The sequence below is a fragment of the Anabas testudineus genome, chromosome 11 (assembly GCF_900324465.2).
Source record: "Anabas testudineus chromosome 11, fAnaTes1.2, whole genome shotgun sequence".
Lineage (NCBI taxonomy): Eukaryota > Metazoa > Chordata > Actinopteri > Anabantiformes > Anabantidae > Anabas > Anabas testudineus.
The window spans coordinates 6,494,955-6,515,712 of record NC_046620.1 but is presented as its reverse complement, the minus strand read 5'-3'; the positions used below and the strand labels follow the sequence as shown (position 1 = coordinate 6,515,712).

General features: G+C 40.8%; 3 protein-coding genes across 4 annotated transcripts; 1 reads left to right on the top strand and 2 right to left on the bottom strand.

The window, feature by feature from the left end:
* Window positions 1-12,550: 12,550 nt before the first annotated feature.
* cdca8 (cell division cycle associated 8) lies at window positions 12,551-16,356 on the bottom strand. 2 transcript variants are annotated; one of them, XM_026348798.1, is made up of 11 exons: window positions 16,287-16,356; window positions 15,870-15,962; window positions 15,224-15,352; window positions 14,461-14,501; window positions 14,265-14,346; window positions 14,078-14,145; window positions 13,818-13,900; window positions 13,615-13,713; window positions 13,220-13,349; window positions 13,006-13,092; window positions 12,551-12,882 (listed from the first exon to the last, which is right to left on the bottom strand). In XM_026348798.1, the coding sequence occupies exons 2-11, from the start codon at window positions 15,958-15,960 to the stop codon at window positions 12,847-12,849; spliced, it is 846 nt and encodes a 281-aa protein (XP_026204583.1). In that variant the 5' UTR covers window positions 15,961-15,962; window positions 16,287-16,356; the 3' UTR covers window positions 12,551-12,846. The 2 variants fall into 2 exon arrangements, with proteins under 2 accessions (XP_026204583.1, XP_026204584.1); XM_026348799.1 differs by having other exon boundaries at window positions 14,265-14,343.
* Window positions 16,357-16,499: 143 nt separating this feature from the next.
* c19h1orf109 (c19h1orf109 homolog (H. sapiens)) lies at window positions 16,500-18,578 on the top strand. Its single transcript, XM_026350294.1, has 4 exons — window positions 16,500-16,953; window positions 17,277-17,456; window positions 17,545-17,663; window positions 17,904-18,578. The coding sequence occupies exons 1-4, from the start codon at window positions 16,685-16,687 to the stop codon at window positions 17,942-17,944; spliced, it is 609 nt and encodes a 202-aa protein (XP_026206079.1). The 5' UTR covers window positions 16,500-16,684; the 3' UTR covers window positions 17,945-18,578.
* On the bottom strand, window positions 18,176-20,486 carry LOC113155515 (claudin-4). Its single transcript, XM_026350293.1, has one exon. It carries the CDS (start codon window positions 19,408-19,410, stop codon window positions 18,721-18,723), a length of 690 nt encoding a protein of 229 aa, XP_026206078.1. The 5' UTR covers window positions 19,411-20,486; the 3' UTR covers window positions 18,176-18,720.
* Window positions 20,487-20,758: the final 272 nt, after the last annotated feature.

Here is a 20,758-nt window from a genome sequence, read left to right as displayed (position 1 = left end):
AACTTTGTGAATATAATGTCCTCATGGCATTTCACTCTCAGCAGTACAAATTTACAGTTATGCCCTTTCTGTCACTTTAAAATGTTAATCCATTTGTAATAAAACTCATCATCAACGGCACAGTAATGAAGAAGTGGTTTCTGTAGCTGCTGTTTGTGTAGACATAAAGAAATGATTTCCATAGTGTTTAGTTTTTCTCAACCTTCTCTATTTTTTGTCCCCATCACTCCCTCTTTGACTCTTCTCCCACTTCTGTTTACTTTCCATCTATACCTGCGTCCCTCCCTGTAAAGCCTATAAATTACATGGTGATAGATTGGCCCCTTTGGGAATGTCACAACCTGAGGGTCGGAGCAGTGGTAGCTCACCAGATATGCTCTCCTTTGTTCTGAAACACCACGTCACGGGGGGATATTCACATGAAGGGCACCGATCCCAGTCATCCCGGCTTGAAAGAAGGGAAGAAAGGTTTATATTCACAGAAACAGTCCAAGGACAATAAAAGCCTACGATAACAGATATTTTCATGGGACCAAATTGCAGGTTTTTGCTCAGACTCAGACCTCCGGTGAGACTGAATACTACGATCGTCTCTATTTATATTGCAGCTTTGTGACTTCACAGACAAAGGGCCATCAAGGTAAAGCGTGTGTTTGAGTTCTGGAGGCGTAACCTAAAAAGCAAAGAATGTTTCTACTGTGTGGAAGATGCTCTGGATGAACATCAGCCTGCGGTGCTGTTCGCTTCCTGCGGCATGTATCTGTGATAAGTGGTTTATACCACAGGCCACAGCTCGCTCTAAAATTTCGTACCAATGTCATTGCTATATTGTCATTGTGACAAGAGTTCTGTTTAACTCATGTTTCACACAGTAAATTAGACACTTGTGTTTAAAATGACCTTCATCCCAACATGCTGCCTCGACAGTGAGCCACCATAGAAAGCTTGTGAAAAAAACACGCTGCGAGGGGCTCGCGCCATCCATCACACGCCTCGCAGGAAACGCCGAGGTGGTTGTCACAATTCTGCGCACGCGTTTCTCTTTTAATGTTTTTATCTCCGTATAGGAACCCCAAAAGCAACAAGGTCACTTCATATCATCACGATTTGCCAACGGCCCCTTCTGCCACGTGTCACTCATCGGCGAATTTAAACCCCAGGTTCTCTCACGGTAGGATGAAATATTTATGCAACACAGTGAGGGTTCACAGTTGTAACAGCAGGAGTATCACAGTTTAACACAGCACCAGGTGGAGTTACCATCTTGTTGTTAATGACTACAGACACTATATGCTCCAAGATATAGACAGGTGCTACACAAAGGATAGAAGTGCTGGTGTGGTGCAACCAACTTTCTTTGCAAAGCAACTAAAGATTTACCATCAGCTGTACAGTTTGTTCTAACGAAGGTCAGGGGGTCTGGAGCCTATCCCAGCTCTCATTGATTGAGAGGTGGGGTACACCCTGAGAACCTCTTTGCTATGCTATCCACTAAACCATCATGCCACCTTCCCCAGTAACAATCAAGTCTATAAATGTCAGCTGTTGACATTCAAATCACCACCATCACCATTTGTAGGTGCTATTGGGTATTGTGCGGCCCCCAGAGTATAGAGTCTCCTGACTTTAGGGATCCCATGACTTGTCCTCTAACGCTTCCACAAGGTTGATATTTATAGATGTTCACTTTTGTGAATCATCAGCTCATAATTGTTCATAACACTCGACCACATACCTGAAGAATATATGGCCTTCCCATCAGCCTCAGCTGTTATTTGTGTTTACTACCAATTAACAAATGTTAGCACGCTGCCATATTGAACATTACACAGACATTAAATCAGTTTTGGGTTATTTAGCTTAAAGCAATAGGTTCCAGGACCACCTTCAAACCAGAGCATGACTGACTCGTTAAAGGTCTTAAATCATTTATTCTATTATTTTAATATCGTGAAAAATCACAGTAAATAAAATAATTGGTGGCTTTAATTAATGAGACAACATTTTTGATAACAAATGATTAATCTGTGAGGGAGATATTGTTGCCTGTAAGCTGGACCGAATGTGACTTCTTACATGTGCCATGTTTTGACTGTCAAGAGACTGTCTAAGGAAAAGCAGCAGGTATCAGCGGGTAGCCCTCTTTCAACAGAAGAAACATCGCTGCACAAAGATGCTCATAAAAACCGACACTGAAGTCAGTGCAACCACAAAACAAAAAGCGCTGTTCAAAACCATCCTTGACAACATACATTAAGCTTCCAGGACTGCTGGGGTTCTTTGATAAATAACAGGAAAAAAACAAACTCCCTTGCTAAGCCTGCCTGTAATTGCTTTTCATTATTAAGTGGTCAAAGGCAAGACCTGATTTAGCAACACAGAGTTTCATTCCACCTTTTCTCAACGCCCTCCCTCCATTAGCTTCATCCACTCATGGGAAATGACTCCCTCCAAGAAATCTGCTGCAATAATGTGCAATGCACAGTGACAAGGAATACGACTTTTTTAATAAATGAAAATACCTTTTGCAGGCTGCCTGTTGAAAGTGTCTCGGTCTGTATTATACTGTGGAGTTTTTGGCACTCCTGCACCAGATAAGAGTAAATAAAGCCTTTTATTGCCTTGATTCCTTCAAAGATAGACTCAGGTGTGTAATATAGCCACCAGGATATCAGGGGATTGGAGACAAATAAGGATAGAGGCAAGGTAAGGAATATATCATATGAAAGATTTTTTATTGTTCTGGTTATAAAATATATGCAAAGCCTTGCTTGCAAACAATAAAAGAATATTTTTTCATTATTCCAAAGCTAAAATAATCAGAAATTGTGTTTGTGTAATTGCGTCAGTCAAAAACAAAACTACACTAACGCTGTTTCTCTTCCAGTTACATTACGTACTGTATTTAAACCTTGTGATAAAGGTTTATTTTTTAGTGACACCGTGTGTCCCCTGCAGCCTGTGATATAATTTATGATTACACCTTTACTCATAACCTGCAGACATGTTGACCTATCTAAGCGCAGCCTGGTAATAAGGTCATATGTGACAGCAAACTATTTCCTTTCATTACCTCCATCTGACACCTAATGTTCCTGTTCACATACAGTTGCCCTGAAATGCATTGATTCAGTATCAAAACGGCTACAGGGCTCAGCCTCGAATCAATACACAAATACTTCACCAGCTCTCAGAAAATCCCCTTTCACCAACGTCAAGTCCTCAAGTGGTTTAAATAATTTCTGTCAGCACAGCTGAATGCTCCCCGAAATTACTTTTTTATTTGTGTCTTATTAGCAGTTATATGATAATATGGCAGTGATTTATTTCTCAACTTGGCCTTTTTACTCATTTTTTGACGCAGTGTGCCTTCATGCAGCAAGTGGAACAACCTGTCATTCATGAACAAGGTCACAGAAAAGTCAATCGGAGTGTCACTTTTAGTGCTTTTCCCCGTCACTTCTGCACCATACAGTGGAAGTTAAAGTCACTTTCACGCCTGCCAATCCACACGTACATGTCAGAACTTTAACATCACCCTTATCTGATCTATTATTCTGTTTGTGTCTCTCTGTACATTACTGTATTTGCAGAATGTGGCATTGTTTGAGCTTTATGAAGCACCTAGTACTGTATGGCTAAAACGACATTTCCAGGTTGGAAATATCTTAACTTGAAACCTAGAATTGTTTTTACTTGAAACTAACGATGTTAGAGATGTTGAAGAACCTATTTGCGACCTTTGAACCCTTCTGTCCTAGCCTGTAGTTCGGTTCTATCCAGCATGTTGTTAAGGAAGCTTTAACACCGGCTGTGAGACCAGACCAGTCAGCAGATCAGTTCAAAGCACTGCTTTAGTGTTTTCATTGTGCATCAGCTACTGGGACCTCAGGGCCTCAGGCAGCAAACCATGTCAAACTGCTGGGGCTTGGTATCAGGCTCAGGTTACTTTATTTGTGCCTGTAGGTAGATTTGATTCGCAGTAAAGAGAATAAAAGCAGAGTGATTCACACTGACACACACACTGTATATCCTCATCTGTACCTCTATAATAAAAGGATGCATTAAGAAAACAAACACATAATATTACATATGTTTGTATTTATAATCTTTGTCATTTGTATTGCTTTATTGATCATTTTTTGCACAGCCTTAAGCGAATGCAAACTTGTATTTTGTTGCACGTATTGTATAAGCATGTGACAAATTACATCTTTCAATCCTCTGTGTTAAACTTTGCCCATTCTGGAAAAAAAGGCAAACAGGACTAACAGGCAGTAAGTCATAGCTTTAATTACAGTGAAACATCTGCAGAATAAAAAGCCAACATGCTTCAGAGAAGAACAGCACTGAGATTTATTTACTGGTTAATATATTTGCAGATGGCCATATGATGCTGCATATGGCTGCATCACTGCTTGTGTTAATGGATGGAGTTGCAAGCTTTTTTTCAGTGTTCTGACCACAATTCATGCATTATTAGTTATTTGGCATAGGTTACAATTATATTAAATAGAAAAATATCTACAATATGCTTTAAAATGGGTTCAGCTGTAGTATTAATTTGCAGAAGTGAAGCCGAGAGATGAACAGTCTCAGAGCAGGAGACACCTGAGACTCCACACTATCCTAAGTCAATTTAAATCACATCAGTGCTATACAGAATCTGTCTTCCCAAAAGCTAAATTGAAATGAAAAAAGAAGTTTTCCACAATCACAATTTTATTCTTCTGGGTTCTGCAGTGAGGATATAAAACTTGTTTTACATGTAATAGACTGCGTCAACTGTTGCTTCTTGTAAAAAAGAGAACAAGGAAAAATAGAGAGCAGCAGGGTACCAGCACTAATCTGGGGTGAACCTACTTAACTGCTGTATTACTGAAGCTCTTGGCAGGTGCCACCACAGTGCAGCCTTGTTCAGTCAGTTTGAATAAGCTCCGCAGTGCCTTGATCACCATGAAACTTTACATTAGCGTGACCCGCTCACAGACGTGCCACGGGAACGCCGATTCTACTCTCTTGCCACTGCAATGTCAAAAGAAAACCAATCACGATGCAAATAAGAAACGTGTTTTTGCAGCACTGGCATCTGTAGACGTATTGTTTCTCAGGAACAGTGAGCACATGTGAGGAGGGGGGAGAACTAATTTGTGAAGACACACAAGTGCTAAGCATGACTACAAATGTTATGTAAATGTTAAAACACTGGCTCCAAACGCATTCGAAATGCATTTGTGGAATTCATTCACGTTGCTTTCCCATAATCTGTCATCTCTCTCCTTCAAGGCCACAGAAGAAAATGTTCAAATTAATGCACCAGCCCACCACCACTAATGTGATTACACAGGAAAGGGGGGGGATCAGCGACTCAGCAATGTAACTCTCAACTCAACTTAACAGTCCTGGTGTGTTTTCCAGGTTGTTTAATGTTATGAGTTGTTTCCACAAAAAGAGGCGAGGAAATAGGCACCTGCTACCAGAGACTTGAGGCCCGAGCACTTAAAAACACTTTGCACGTTTTATGCGGCTGACCAAACAGGCACGGGGGGCTGAAGGTCGACAGCTCTGTGATGCATGACAGTGGAACAGTGTTTTCTGCTAACAGCACGCTGGTGTTGCTTACAGCAAGGTCAGCATTTTACTCACTTCGCTCTGCACTCACTCCGCGGCTGTTGATTTCCGCTCCAAGACCACCGAGACACATCATCAGCAAACTGATGGGCCAGCAGCCTGTCTTCACTCACTTACAACTGTGAGTGTTTGCGTGCCCATGCAGTGTTTTGTGCATTTGTCGGTGACCACAGTAACTTGTGGAAACCTAGTGCACAGAATAAAGCATGTTAAAGCTGCACTAGTCAGCATTGTACTTGAGCTCCTTTCACACATGACGAGTGGCCCTCAACAGGGTCCACTGCTAAACACTCTGTTTAATGAGTGTTTTTAAGAAAGTTATGATGCATGTTTGTGTTTTATCAGCTTAGAAGCTTTGGCTTTGTTGATTTTTGTGACTTAGCTGAAGATCAGATCACATTTCATGTCGAACTGATGCAGAAAACTGGGAAACTGCAAACCATGCTCTTACTTTATTGTATATTTTTGCAATATAAACTGTTCTTTGAAAGCGAGCAATGAGGTTTTCCTCATCAACATTACTTCTGACATCCCTTCATTGTGTGTGTTTCTCTCTTCTCTCAGTAAAGAGACAACCATTACGATGGGAGATACTGAATCAATAAGTGCACTATGTTCAGCTGAAAACTCGCAAAGTTAAAGAGTCAAATCTCCTCCCTTGATGGGGAGCGATTTATTGGCAGATGACTTGTACCATAAAACTACTTTCAGCAGGATGTTTAGGAGTTCTCCAGTACTTCAGCAGCATAACTTGTGAGTCTTTGGCTTTATTTTCTGCTGTTTCCCTGCAGTGTGACCGTTTAATAAAAAGGCTCTAATGTTCCCCGGTGACTCAGCCTAGTGGTACAAATGCCATGTACTCTCAATTACATGCAATTAGATGCTGCCTTGTGTGATGCTTGTATTATCTCTCGCTGCTAATTTAGCACCCTCCTAAGCCTTGCTGTATAGAAAACATCTATTTCTGTCATATGGGCTGGTTGGTAGAGATGGGGACTTTAAAGCATTTTAGCTCAACTGCAATGACAATATAATGCCATATCCTACATAGGTGGGTTACAAAAGGTTCAGTACATTCAGCAACAGACTCTGGGGGATGTGCAGTATATTTGTTGCCAGGTCAGATCGTTTTCAAGAAAATCTCAGTTTCCCACTTGGATGTTAATGTGACATATTCTACATATTCTCCATATATCTCCACACGCTCATATTCACTCTGTAGGCTGAAGACTATCTGGTGCTAAGATTGGGTCATTTGGAAGAGGCATGAAAGAGAGATCAAGCTCACATGGTCCTGTCAACTAAAACCTATGTTTCTGGACAAGTAGACTAATCAGAAATATGTTTTTAGAGTTGCCAGTGAATTATAATCTTGGTGTCCTAGTCTAGTTTTTCAGATGAAGTTAACATCGGGGCTACGTGCTCCAGTCAGTAACACACCACAAATATTGATGTGTGTCTTCGGGCAACACAACCACCTGGTGCCGCAGGAGCGTTTCAGTTCAGGCGTCACTTTAAGTTACTACAGGACACTTCATTCATCAAAGTGCTGAATTACACAAAAGTGATCATTAGCAGACCATTCAAAAATTTACTGCACAATCTCACACACCACACAATACCCATTCTTCAAAACCTATACTCTTCTTCTGTAAAGACTGATTGTTTCATGTGCTAAAATGGGTTGTGTGTGTTATGCAAAGTGCGGAAGAAGAAGAAGGATCATTGCTCTTGATGCAAAGCCCCTAATCATATCACTCACCACTGCATCTAATGAAAAGAGCAGCAGGAAATGAAGACAAATTGATCCCCAAACGTATTCTATCACATAGGTCTGCTGCCACGAATCCAAGAGAGACAGGTGTTTCTCAAATGATCCAGGAGCAAATGTGTTTGTAATTAATGCCTCACAGCACCGACATTCACCGCTAACATCTCTCAATTGTTTTGTGTCCAGAAATCAAACACCTGGACAGGAATGCAGTCACACCGAGAAACCAGACACAGTGTAGTGAGCAGGGGGGGTCCTACAAAGCTCAGCATCGTGGCAGCAGCTAGCTTTAAATGTGGGAATCTTTGGTGAGTTTTAAGATTGTGCAGTGTATTGTGCAACATATGGGTTTCACAGGCTGTAACTCCAGCCTATAAAATCATACATAAGGGATTGAAGAATATCACAGAGCAACACCTAAAGCTGAACAGCAGCATTAAGGTTTAGTGACAGCAACACTTTGGGAAAATGTCAACGTTTAGATAAGCTGAAATAGGAAGAATAAGAGATATGTGTGAACTTATTCTGACATCAAACTTCAAAACCGCTTGACTTTGTTGGACACATTGCACAAAACTAAAACTGTGGACAGGACAAGTGCTTGACTATACACTGAAGACGCAGCACTGTGTTTGTATCCATGACATATTATTACTGCTTTTAAATCTCCTTTTAAGTCCTATTTGTAGTCTTAGAGCAAAATTCAGATGACCCTACCGTAGCAAACAACCAACGGGTTGTTTGATTGTTGTATTTTATTTTTTGAAGCTGTATAAAATTCAAACACTGTGATATTAAAGACATCACTCTTGACTCACGGGTCATACTCTCATGTCATTGCTTAAAAACAACCGGAATGAGCTCTGTGTGTGGTAACGATGACTAAAGTTCCAATTTTATAACTATTGAAAAATTTAGTGCATTAATGTCACTACGTTATCAATAATAATAATAATAATCATCAGAAACTCACCAGGATGATGAACTTAACCCTGGTCGTCCACAGTAGTTCACTAAGCAGCACACTGCACACCCCCAGAATCATTATCTGCAATGCTACACAGTGTGTGCTGTTCACATTTAAATGGTGGATGTTATTACTTTCTATTATTATTAAGATTTGTCAAATTGGAAAATATATTGCATTAACAATGGAGATTCTATTCCCTCCCCTGCTCACACATCACCCATAAGTGCAACCTGTAAATGCAAACACTATGAACAACGTATGAGTCATAATAAATCACCTCGGCCTCCAAATGCAACCTGCGACAAGGTGAACAGTAAGGCGTCTGAACTTAAAGTGGGATTTCTGTTGGAAGACACAAACGGACCCTTTGTCTTCTTCCCGGTCTGCTAATGAATTGGTTTTAGCCTGTTTTGGAGCAAATTATCCTTCCCTCTCCTCCTAATTTTCCAATTTGCTGTGTCATTTACACCTAATTGAGGACCGCACTGGGCTGTATTACTCTCACAAATAGGGTGATATAGTTTATTGAAGGTCTGCTTTATACAGAGGGGCTGGTAAACCAAACATCAATTGTAGACTATACAGAAGATGGGGATTTTTCCCGGAGGCTGGGGAGCATTGCAAAGAGGCTTTAATTATTTCTCAAAGGCAATCCTAGTCACTGCTCCACCTCTGATTTTATGGTCACTTTCTTTCTTTCTTTGATGGAGGTAATGAATGGTGAGAATTCACTTTATTTTATCCCTGCTCTGCTGCCCTTCGTGGTATCCGCATCTCATATTCATCTAACCACAAGAGAAAAGCTTACTTTGAACCTGCCCAGGCCAAGTCCAGCATAATAAAGGTGCAGAAGTCAGGTTAATGCTTCCACTATTAGTTCATCCCATATTAAAACTCTCTGAATGCTGCGCTTTTACTCCTATTAGGAAGGAGTAAGTGTGTACTCTTGAATCTGAAAAGCATTCACAGAAAAAAAAAAACAAAAGAAAGAAAGACAGACCGTTTTATCCATGTATTATTGGTACACATTGATAAGAGCACTGCTATCAGAGATTCAGAATGACACCAATAAACTCCTAATTAGACTGGAGACAAAGGAAATACCGCACACTTCTTTTTCTGTAGAAGAATCTAAAGCTGTGTCAACATTACAAGGTTGACTCTTCAAACAGCTTTAGATTCTTCTATCGAGAGATTCTTAGGCTTCCATTGAACAGCAAGACTTCTTCCGCCAGCCAGTGTATGTGCAATAAAACACTAAACATTTTAATATAGGATATAACCTAAAATGTGACAAATACACGCGACTACTACTATTCAACACCTATAGATTATAGTTTCAACCGATTTATTCTAGCACTTGATTTAAAATCACGTTTTATATCTGACACTGTCTCTTTCACTGCTTTCTGCATTGTACATACAAATGTAACTACCTATATGGCTAAAACTGAAATTGAATGTGCTTTGAGCAATTACATTTACAGCCATTTAACCGTTTCAAGGTCTAGCAAGTGCACTCACTTCACCTCTCTTTATCGTCCTAACCACAGTCTAGTTTAGTTTCAGTTGTAACTATTTCTTTATAGTTTAGAAGACATTGCAACTTGAATCTGTTGCTCCTCAAATGAAATTGCACGTATCTTCATTTCTCACACATAATTAGTGATTAAGTCAATCAACTTTTATTTAAGTCATTGAGTTGCTTTCACGGTTCTACAGGTCTCAAACTAGATTTTTTTTTTTCCCACACTTTGTTTATCCGTAAAGAGACTTTCCATGAAATTGCTAAACCAAATGACCCAAAACCAAAAGCACTTTAATAAATTACAAATTAAATGGGTCAAACAACATTAGCCTTATTTTTAAATTATGTTTCCAGCCCCCCAATACTTGTAATAGTTGTAATCCAGCATCTACTACATAACTACTACTATCATGCAGTGCAAACAAATGGTTCCATGTCTCTCACCAACAAGCAATGAGCAACATTTGGTCCCTGTGCAATCAGTGAATGGCATCAATTTCCTCCTTGGGTTGAAGACCGTTATTTGAAGGACATAATTTTCACTGGATTTTTTTTTTTTCGCAGCAGAGTTTCCTCTCAGCTCCGCCCATGATCAAGAGTGTCTAAGCGAGGGGCCACCCATCAAAACGCCATCAGGAGCACACTGGCCCACTCTCCATCTCCAAAGCTGACAGAACAAAGTATTCGATGATGATGTTTTTTTTGGTCAGTGCTGACAAACCAACTTAGAGAAAGATGAGTCGTGACCCCTGGCTGGCTCAGTATGAATTGAGTGAGAGACAGTGGCAGACGGAGGTGTGGGCATGTGAATAAATCGATTAGCGGAGCTCTTGATGGATGGGATTTATAGGAGGCCTCGGCGCACAAGAGAATTAATTTCGCTGGGAGAACATGTCTTTGCCAGGTTCATTTGTCTTGGAAAGGAAATTTGGCTGTTTCCCCAGGTGTTGGTGCTCAATTAGCCAACGGCTCCAGCAGTTTGGGGAAAGAACAGCTTTGTTGAGGAATACACCACAATCATGTTTAAGTCATGTTCATGGTAACAAACGCTGGGAAGACAAAATCTGAGAAATGGGGAAGGTGGAAGGTAAAAGTAGGTAATGGTAACATGTTTACCAAGAAGTGGCAAGCATTAGCATAGTACTGTATGTGAGTCACGTTTGCAACTACCCAATAAATAAGTGCAATCATTACTCCGTTTGTCTTTTTTGGTCTCCAACTCAAGAGTGATATGTGGCTCTTTACAAGGTTAACGCCTAAGAGCACTGATTAGTGCAGCTTCACTGAATAATTGTACATGACCGTCTTATATTAGATCTAACATTCTTCAGATTAAAGTGAATAAAACAGCATAGAATGGATGCTAATACAGAACTGGTGTCAAAGCTTCTCCCCTCCTTTCCTCTATCTCAGGTTCCAGTCCCTCATCTTGAACATCTCAGCAGATGATTTATGTAGCGGTGTTGCTCTATGACCTCAAAATCCGCCCCATCCATACCGCACCTGTCACTGCGCCACTGCCTGCGTGCTTACTGAAAACCAAGCCATCCGTGCAAAATGGCAATTTTCCACCCACCTAGAGAATAAAAAAAGGATCCAATCCATTCAGAGGCAATACCAGGAAAATTCTATGATATGTAGAGCAGGTGCGCAAGGGCCCGGTACTCCGCTAACGAGGGAGCTGAACTGCACGCACTGCTGACCACAACATCTGTCGTTTGTAGTGATGCAGAACTTGGGTTTTTACCTCTGCAGCACAGTTTGCACAGCGAGAGACAGAAGATGATAAAGTGCTTAAGATGGCTACAGATGGAAGGGACCAGGCCCGGTTTCAGCTGGGGGCACAGAGTTCCCATACTGTTGTTTGGTAGCATATGATACATGAGAATCCAACAGGAATAGCAAAGAGTTATGCTTGTCTGTATGTGCCGAAGGTGAGGCCCAGTCTGACCCAGGTCACTATCCCAGGTGGAAACCCTAACGAGCTCATCAGGCCTAAACAAGCTTAACAAGCTTCTAATTGGCAGCGTTATGATGTCCCCGAAGGTCAGAGTGCAGGTTCCTGTGCCAGGAGCGGGACAGGTTTCCACTTCCTGCCAACACCCTGTCACATGACTCACTAGCGTCCCTCTGAGTAAACAAAGTCGTTAAAAGGACAAGAACTTCCTCGTAAGCAAAAATCAAGAGTTTGGTAGGAAAATATAGAATTTTATAGAGGACGAATGGAAAGTAGACTCCTCTGGTAGGACAACCTTAGTACTGAATATTAATCTAACTCCAGTATTATAAATATCACTCAAAACTAGAGTATGGCAAAAGACAGCAGCAATTTCCCACACCATATCAGGAACCTGGGGGGAAAAAGAGCTTAAAGCAGCCTTTAACTGTTTCATTTTTGTCTCAATGGGAGAATCAGGAGAGTCAATGCTCTGATTGCTCCAATCAATCTTTCTATGGTGAAATGCTGCCATCTGCTGCTCACTATGCAACAGTGCAAGTGTGAGCCATCCTCAACTGAATCTTATTGTCAATTCAACTAATCCACAAAAACAACATTTCAATCATGTTTGATCTACTTATTCACACTCTTATTGAAATAATAATAAAATAATTTTAATGCCAAATAAACCATATCACACAAATGTACAACTGTGGTAAAAATCCTTTATCGGTTTTGCAGTCAAAAAGACTCAATGAGTGACAGATTGACAATGTGAAACTACTTACAAACAAAGAATGGACATATTCATTCAATAATCATAAATGTCTGACTGGCAAAAACAAATAAAGACTGGAATACCACTAAAATGAGACAGGCAGGATTCCTCAAAAGGATTTAGCCTAATCCTCAAGAAGCAGCAGAAAAGTTAACTTGACTATCTTACAAAAGTAAACAACAACAGCAAAATAACATTTTAGTCCAAATTTACACGTTTGACGGTTAGGTCACTCTGACGTCCCACATAGGGTTGTGAGGCGATTCTGTTACAAAGAAGACAAACAAAATTATAGTGAGATCATTTTACATTTGAATTGCTAAACTAGAACCTGTATCAAGACTGGTACAGGTTATTCTGTAGGACAACAGAAACGTGATCAACATACCTGCAGGAGCCGAATGCTCCTCAGGGCTGTTTCATCCAGCAGCGACAGGTCCACTGAGTCCATTTGACTGGCCAAAAGCTGAATGCTCTGGATCAATGAACAAGATAATCAGGCATTTAATTAGCTTCCTCTATGAGCCTAATGTTAAGGTTTGTCAGGAGTTATATAATTAATAAAGATTTCGCCTAACACAAAATATGTCCTCTGCACCCACCTCTCCGTTCCCAATGGGGACGTTGATGACGATGTCCTCATTGCCTGCTGCAATTGGAGAGCCGTTTACAGAAATGCTATAGACCCTCTCTTTGTGGCGGGGAACTCTCACAGCAGGGGTCTTAGGAAGCCTGGTAAAAAAAAAAAAAAAGAGGATATAATGGGAGTAATGTGTTCCACTTACATGTTTGAAAAGAAAACAGAAGATGGAAGAAAATAACTGATCTAACGCAGCTAGGTCTTTAAAGATAACCCCACAATCCATGAAGTACTTTAGGCATGTGATAGGCATCAATCCTGGTCAGTTTAATCCCAATTATCAGGCAGGTCTTGTCCAGGTGCCTTTACAAAAATAGCAACTATTACACACACTGTATACACCGATGTAATGCTTACCTTGGGTCGAAGCGTGGAGTGATGAGCGGAGTAGGGCCCATCATCAGAGACGAGTCCAGCATGCTCCTAGCAGGAGTTACCAAGGGCTTCCTGGTGGATCTGAATCCAGATAGATGTGTTAGTCTAATGCTACTGAAGTAATAACATTAAGACAGGGCTTTGGGAGGAAGACAAAAAGCAGAAAAAGAAGGGAAATGCCTTACCGTCTGATGGAGGTGCTCTGCTTGCTGACAGATAGTGCTTTTGCCCTTTTTGATGTAGTAGGTGGTTTTTTTGCAGCTCTCGTCTAAATTAAGAAAATTAATTTAAAGAAAACAACAGTGGCATTCCACAGAAATTCTACATTTTTCAAGATTAAAAAAACATTATTAATTGAAAAGAGAATTTGTTTATAATCTATGAGACTAACACAGTTGTGTTTTCTTGCCCTTTTACATGCATCAGAATGAAAATCAGCCACTACCTTCCTGGTTGTGCTTGGAGTGTTTTCATCCTCTGAATTAGATTTGCCGCCACGTTTTTTCTTTGACACTGTTTGGAAACAACGTAAATGTGTGAAAAGTGAGTATAAACACTCCATTCACTCAAGCATCCCAATAAAATTCTGATTTTAAGGATGCTTAAGAACACAAAATCTAGTTAATACATACGCTTCTTGACTGATTTCAGTAGGACTGCATGGTCCTCAGCCTCAACGATTTTAACAACAGCAGCTTCTTCTTCTTGTCTCTGCTAAGAGATAAGAATTCATAAAACTGAATGTTCAATTCAGCACAGGGTGTAACTCTATAAGCCAAAAAAGAATCTAAAACTTGTGACATTGTGACTGTAGAGACTGAAACTTACCTTTGCATCATTTGCTTCTGGTGACTTTGGTTTCTCAGACTCTACAAAAATGGGAGTAAAGTATCATCATTTAATGCTAAGCAAATGACAAAACACCTCCGTTGTTTATTTTATATAATACACACACTATAGAGAAGATGATGCATTTCCTGGCTATTGGAGCAAATGTGCTTAAATTTTGCAGCTGCCTACATACTGTAGGTAGACTGTGCACATTTCAGATAGTTTTAACACTAACTTGTGCGAATAAAGCAGAATAAAAATACAACTGGAAAATGTGCAACTCGTACACTGCAGCATACAGAGAACAGATTTTTTTATGCAAGGTTTATCAAGGCATTTAAAACCAAAGCCCATTCAATGCATGCATCATGATCATAGCAACAAAAGAATTATGAAAACCCATTAGTATTATTAGCGTTAACCAAAAGGGTCACATTAAACAAGAATTTCATAACCAGCATCACTGCCTTTTGGGGGATAGAAAATATATTTGAGACATTAACATATTTAAAGGCCTTCTTGACAAAACAGAAGTCTGAGCTTAATATTTAGATCTCTTAAGATTTAACATGTCTAAAAAGTCATGAAACTCTCTCAGAAGATAAACATGCAAACATGTTTTCTTGGGAAAGAAAAACACCAGAGCAGCAGTTATGACTTTAAAAAAAATTACAAAAAATATGCCTGTGGCTTAATTTCTTTAAAGGTTCTTTCAAAAAAATCGTTTTAATGAAACTAATGTGGATTTGTGACAACTTACTGCAATGCTCCAACCAGACCATCTTCCTGACAGTCATGGGGAGTTTAATTAGTGCCATGTTGTAGCTGTTGTCAACATCCTTCAACAGCTGGTTGAGCTTCTCTTTCATTTGTCCAACTCTGGTTTTCACTGTGAAAATAAGGTGTTAATGATGTAGCATTACAGTTTTAAAGTGGTTCCACATTGAGAAAACACAACCTTAAAATGCTCCCTAAACAAGGAAGTATTTGTATCCAGTAATATATTACAGACTACTAATAAAATGACGATGTATTATGAAGAAATTGTACAAAGCTGAAACCAAAGTTAACCACAACTAAAAAGACAATACCAACCAGCTCTTATAATTTTTCATCCACTTCTTGTTGTGAAATCTAGATATTTTAATTAAAGCTCTAACTAGAGTTTAAGAGCAATTGTCCATTGTTTGACAAAATGATTCCAATTGCAAACAACAATAGCAATTTCACTGCCCCTTCCCTTGAATCCAGACCACTTTTGATATGTCTGCCTCAAAAATAAAATGTATGTCGATTTGTCAAATCTGGCCTAGATTAACAAGGGCGTAAAGACTCTTCGGGGCTTCTGGTTGGGTGTGAACAACTTTATTCTGTTTATTAAACTCTAACTTCAGTGTCGAAGTTACCTTCACTGTCGAAATCATCCAGAAAAGCCTCTAGCTTCGCCGACTTGGGGTTGTTTTTCCTTTTTCTGGTTGTGCCTTTTCTGGGAGCCATTTCTGCATGGGTAGGCAGAAAAATACAAAAATAGAAGTACATTTACCAACAGGAGAGAGTAATATCACCAAGTTGCATTATGTATCTACGTGTTATAAACGTTTTCAGCCTTTGGAAAAACACAATATAATAAGGAGGCTAGCTCGTTAGCGAGCTAACAGTTGATGCTAATGTCAGTGCTCCGCTAGCTAACTAATTAACATGAACATAAGCTTGTACCACCATTTGCAACACTATCGGTTTAGTTCTTATGTACAAACATTTGTTAAAACACTCTAAATAATTCGTCTTCATGTGCAAAGACATAGCTTATAAACAATATTTACCTGAACAACGCGTTTCGTTTCCGCTAGCAGCAGCACAGCGCTCGCTCTTCTCCGATAAAGCCTTTTTCAAATCTCCGCGCGAGGAGGAGCCAAAGTCCCGAATCAGCCAATTAGGACGCGCGTTTCATATGCGTCACGCTTAACGTGTTCTCGGCCAATCGTAGCGCTTTAGAGCCGTACGTCAGTGTTTACATCAGGAGAGCGGAAGTGGAGTTCAAGCAACATGGAAGAAATGTGATGTTACTAGCAGCGAAGATCATCACACGTGAAGCTCATAGACAGATCGTATAAAAGAATATCGTCCAGAACGAAAGAAATGTTTCAGGATATCAGCGTCGCTTTGTGGCAAACGCGGTTTTAAGCGCCTGGTCAGCTATTGCCTAAATTAGGGACGTGAAATGTCCAAACCTGCATCATCAGCGCTTCATCAAGCGCTGAGGAAAAGTTTCCAGACTCTAGAAAACAACCACAAAGTCTGGAAGGATGTGTTGGACGAGTGCAGTCCTCTGATTGTGTCTCTGGGGAATCTAGCAGAACAGTCCAGGGCTCTGTCCAACGTCCAACTCTCCAACACACCACTCAGAATCTTCCCTGACTTGGAGGAGCGACTTCGTTTCAAGCTCTTACAAGCAACTGATACTGTACTGGGCAAACTCAACGAGAAGATGTAAGTACCTTCATTGATTCTGTTCAATGCAAATTAACACAGCTATGAGGTACAGTCACATTTAGTTACAGTCAGTCCATTTAGTTGTATGTCCCTGCTGTCACTATGGCATTATATGGCACTTCAAAAAGAGATGTTGCTCAGAGAGGTACACTGTTTCTATATGACAGGTGGAAAGTGGTATCTATCATTTAATGCAGCATGTGTTGATCAGCGAAGGCACGTGGCAATGTACCTGTATATGCCATATAAAAAGGTTGTAATGTTTTGTTATAATGTTATTAGACACAGATTTCCTGTCATACTCTTTCTCTTTCCCTCAGGTCCTCTCTCCAGTCTGTCCGAGATACCTTCAGTAACCAAGTCTCTGCAGTGTCCCAGCTGTACGAGCAGAACACCAGCAGTCTGGATCTGCTCACTGTAACAGAGCGCTCGGCCACCTTCCCGTCAGTGGCTGACATGCTGGAGTGGCTGCAGGATGCCGAGCGTCATTTTCGACAACAGTATCCTTTGTGTTAATGCTTGTGGTGCAGTGGTTTGTGTTTGCGTCATGTTCAGGGTCTTTTTTTTTCTCTTAACACGTGTGTTCAGATTTCTTAGGAGGAAAACTCTGCTTCAGTTGCTGACAGCAGACAACCTCTCCCTTCTGGAATCTGCTCCCGAGAGATGGAAATCCTTGGAGTCTCCAAGTGCAGAAGAAAACATAGCAGGTAAAATCCTTGTATAATGTTATTTACTTATTTATAATGTATACATGAACAAATAATGAATGATTAACATAATGTTTTCTCTAACAATGTAGATTTTATTTACATGCAGTCGACCTAGTTTAGTACCAGCTAGCCAATCTCCAATGGCTGGCATGTTCATAGGCTATGGTTAGTAGTGTAGTACCATGTTGATAAAGGTTTAATATTTTAAAAGATAAAGACTTCTTTGTCCATTTTCAGATACACTTTGCAAAGTGTCGTTCTTTATGGAGGCCCAGTGAAGAGAGTACACGTTGTAAATTAATCTCTGACCAGCTTGACTTAATTTCTTCGTGGGGGTTGAGAAGAAGAGCGGGATCGTCAGAGGATATCGACAACATTCAAATGGACACTTTCTCTGTCCATGTTAGAAAAAAGACTGGATTTTTATTTTGTGAATGTATTGGACTTCATGTGGGAATTCAAGTGAAAAGAAAATGGCAAGACATTATGCTGATTACACCATTTTTTCACACAAACGAATTAATGACATACAGTAAACCGCACTGTACGCCACTGTAGTTTGTGATGGTCAAAGTTTACCATTTTATTTTTGAGAAACAAAAACAACAAGGATAAAGACATTTCCAAAACGCAGCTGGTGAAACACACTTTAATAAACTTTTTTATTTCACACTTCTCATGTAGACGCACTCAGTCAAGGCATTTTGTGACAAATTTAAGAGGTAATGATATTGTGTAAGAAGTCACCGCAGTCTTCACAATACAAGCCATCATAAAAGCCATCAGGACTGCTGTTGATTTCACAGTATAGGCAATGGGCTTCTTTCAGGCACCGTTATAAATCACAGAGCAGTAAAAGTCAAATTTCAAACAAATGTGAATGTTTTCTACTGAAGACAAGTTTAACATCACAAAGAGATATATAAATAAGCAAAATATAGTTTGGAATTTATCAATAAATATAGAAATCTGAATGTATAGCTTAAAATTCACAGACTTCGGAGACATAATTTCTTTTGCTTCCCCTTGCCTGTGTTCTTTTGTATTCGTCTTCCTATACATACTCTCTCATTGGTAGGCTATGGGATGTGATAGGTTTTGGGGGATCTGGTGCTGAAGGAGGTGAATTAGCAAAACTCCGGCCTATATAACCCCTGCGGTATCTTCCATTTCTTTCCATGAGGGGGCAGGTGCTGCTCAACACAGCTCCACTGAGCATAAGGATAACCGCAGCTGCCCAGCCCAGATAAATAGCCTGGCCCAGCTCTCGTTTGTGCATCGTGGGTACGCTGGGGTTGTAGAAATCCTGGATGACTGTGTTAGCAGTCCAGGAAATTGGAATCAGCACACACAGGCCTGTCAGGATGAAGAGAACCCCACCAGCGAGAGCAATACCTGCCTTGGCCCGGCGATCATCCCCAGCACAGGTGGTGCACTTCATGCCGCAACAGGACACGGTGCAGGAGAGCCAGCCCATGAAGATGGCCAAACACATGAGGGCACGTGCCGCCTGGATGTCCGGAGGCAAGGCTAACATGGAGTCATATGTCTTACACTGCATGTGACCTGTAGTCTGGTAAACGCAGTTCATCCAAATGCCTTCCCACCTGATCTCTGACGTCAGGATGTTTCCATCAATGAAGGCTGAGACCTTCCACTGAGGCAAAGCCGTGACGGCGATCGCCATGATCCAACCAGTCACTGCACAAGTGAAGCTGATCAGCTGCATGCCAGTGTTCACCATGATGACGCTTCTTCAAACTTAGAACTTCTTCTGAGTATGTGTCACTACTAAAGTATTGTATTTGGAGATATCTTACTTTAGATCTTTTTCAAAGTCTGCTGCTTTGCTCTGCTTGTCTTTTCCTGTCTGTCTTGGTCAAGCTTATGAGCCTTGCTCCAGTGTCATTTGTCAGCCTCCATTTTCATCTCCTGTCTTTTCAACATTTGCTCAACGTTTTCACTTCCACGTGTCCCGGATTGGCTGGGTTATCCAGAAGTAATTGCCTGCTTTCTCTCGGCAGTCATCCGCCTTTACAAAGGATCAGAGGCTCACACACTTTCTCCTCCTTTTCATTCCTGAGTTTGACTCAATGCATTATTGAGCAGCCGATAGCTGTGCAGTCACCTGTGGCAGCCCACAGAAGTAGGATCGATTTGACTTCACAGTCCGGGCCTGTTGGATGAAATGGATCTCAGCCAGGCTTTTCCTTGTGTGTGTGGAACAGGTTCTTTGCCTTTGACTGCGGTACAAACCCTGGAGACTGATTGTGGAGCTTCAGTGTATTTCAGTGTCAATCTCCTGGTTTGGTGTACCTTACCTCGATGGATCCAACTGATATAACCTGATACTTGGCTTCAAGGCCACTGACACTGCTTTAAGTGTATCCTGTCGCAGAAAGGTTGAAATTGTGATGTTCAGTTCCACAAAATATAGATCAGCAGAGCTTTTTACCTCTTGGTAGACCGAATCCAATGTTCAGTCCTCACAGGATAAATGAACCAAATATCCACCAGAGATGAGCAGTGAGCTGTGTCAATCAGAGGTTGTTTCAATCCACACCAAACCTCACAGGACACAGGTTTTTAATCTGAGTCTCTGATTCAAAAACACACAGGTCGCCAGAGGAAAACGGCAGAACACTGCTGCTGTCTCCTCGCTGACAATGAACAACGCTGGCGCTCTAAACGTTGACGAGGCCACTTCAGCTGCTGCTCGCCTTGACTCGCTCCCCAAGTGCTTCCTTCAGTAGTAACGCAGCCCAAATGGGTCAGTCTGGTAAAACCTGCGAAAGCAACAGTGAACCCCAGGAAAAAAAAAAACAGCTATGCAGGAGGGAGGGAGAGGGCAAAAGAGGGTGAGACAACAAAAAGGGGGAGGGAGGGATGGACTGGAGTCTGTAGGTGGATCAGTTAACACAAAGACAACATGGAGTGCCTCTACAATGGGGATTAAACCCTTTGTTGTTTATACCACACAAATTCATCTATTTTAAAGGAGCATTCACAAAAATTTCACTTTCCCTTTTTGTTTGACACAATCATGAAAGGGGGAAATGGCTTCATGAATGTTTAATGTTTAGTTTTCTCTA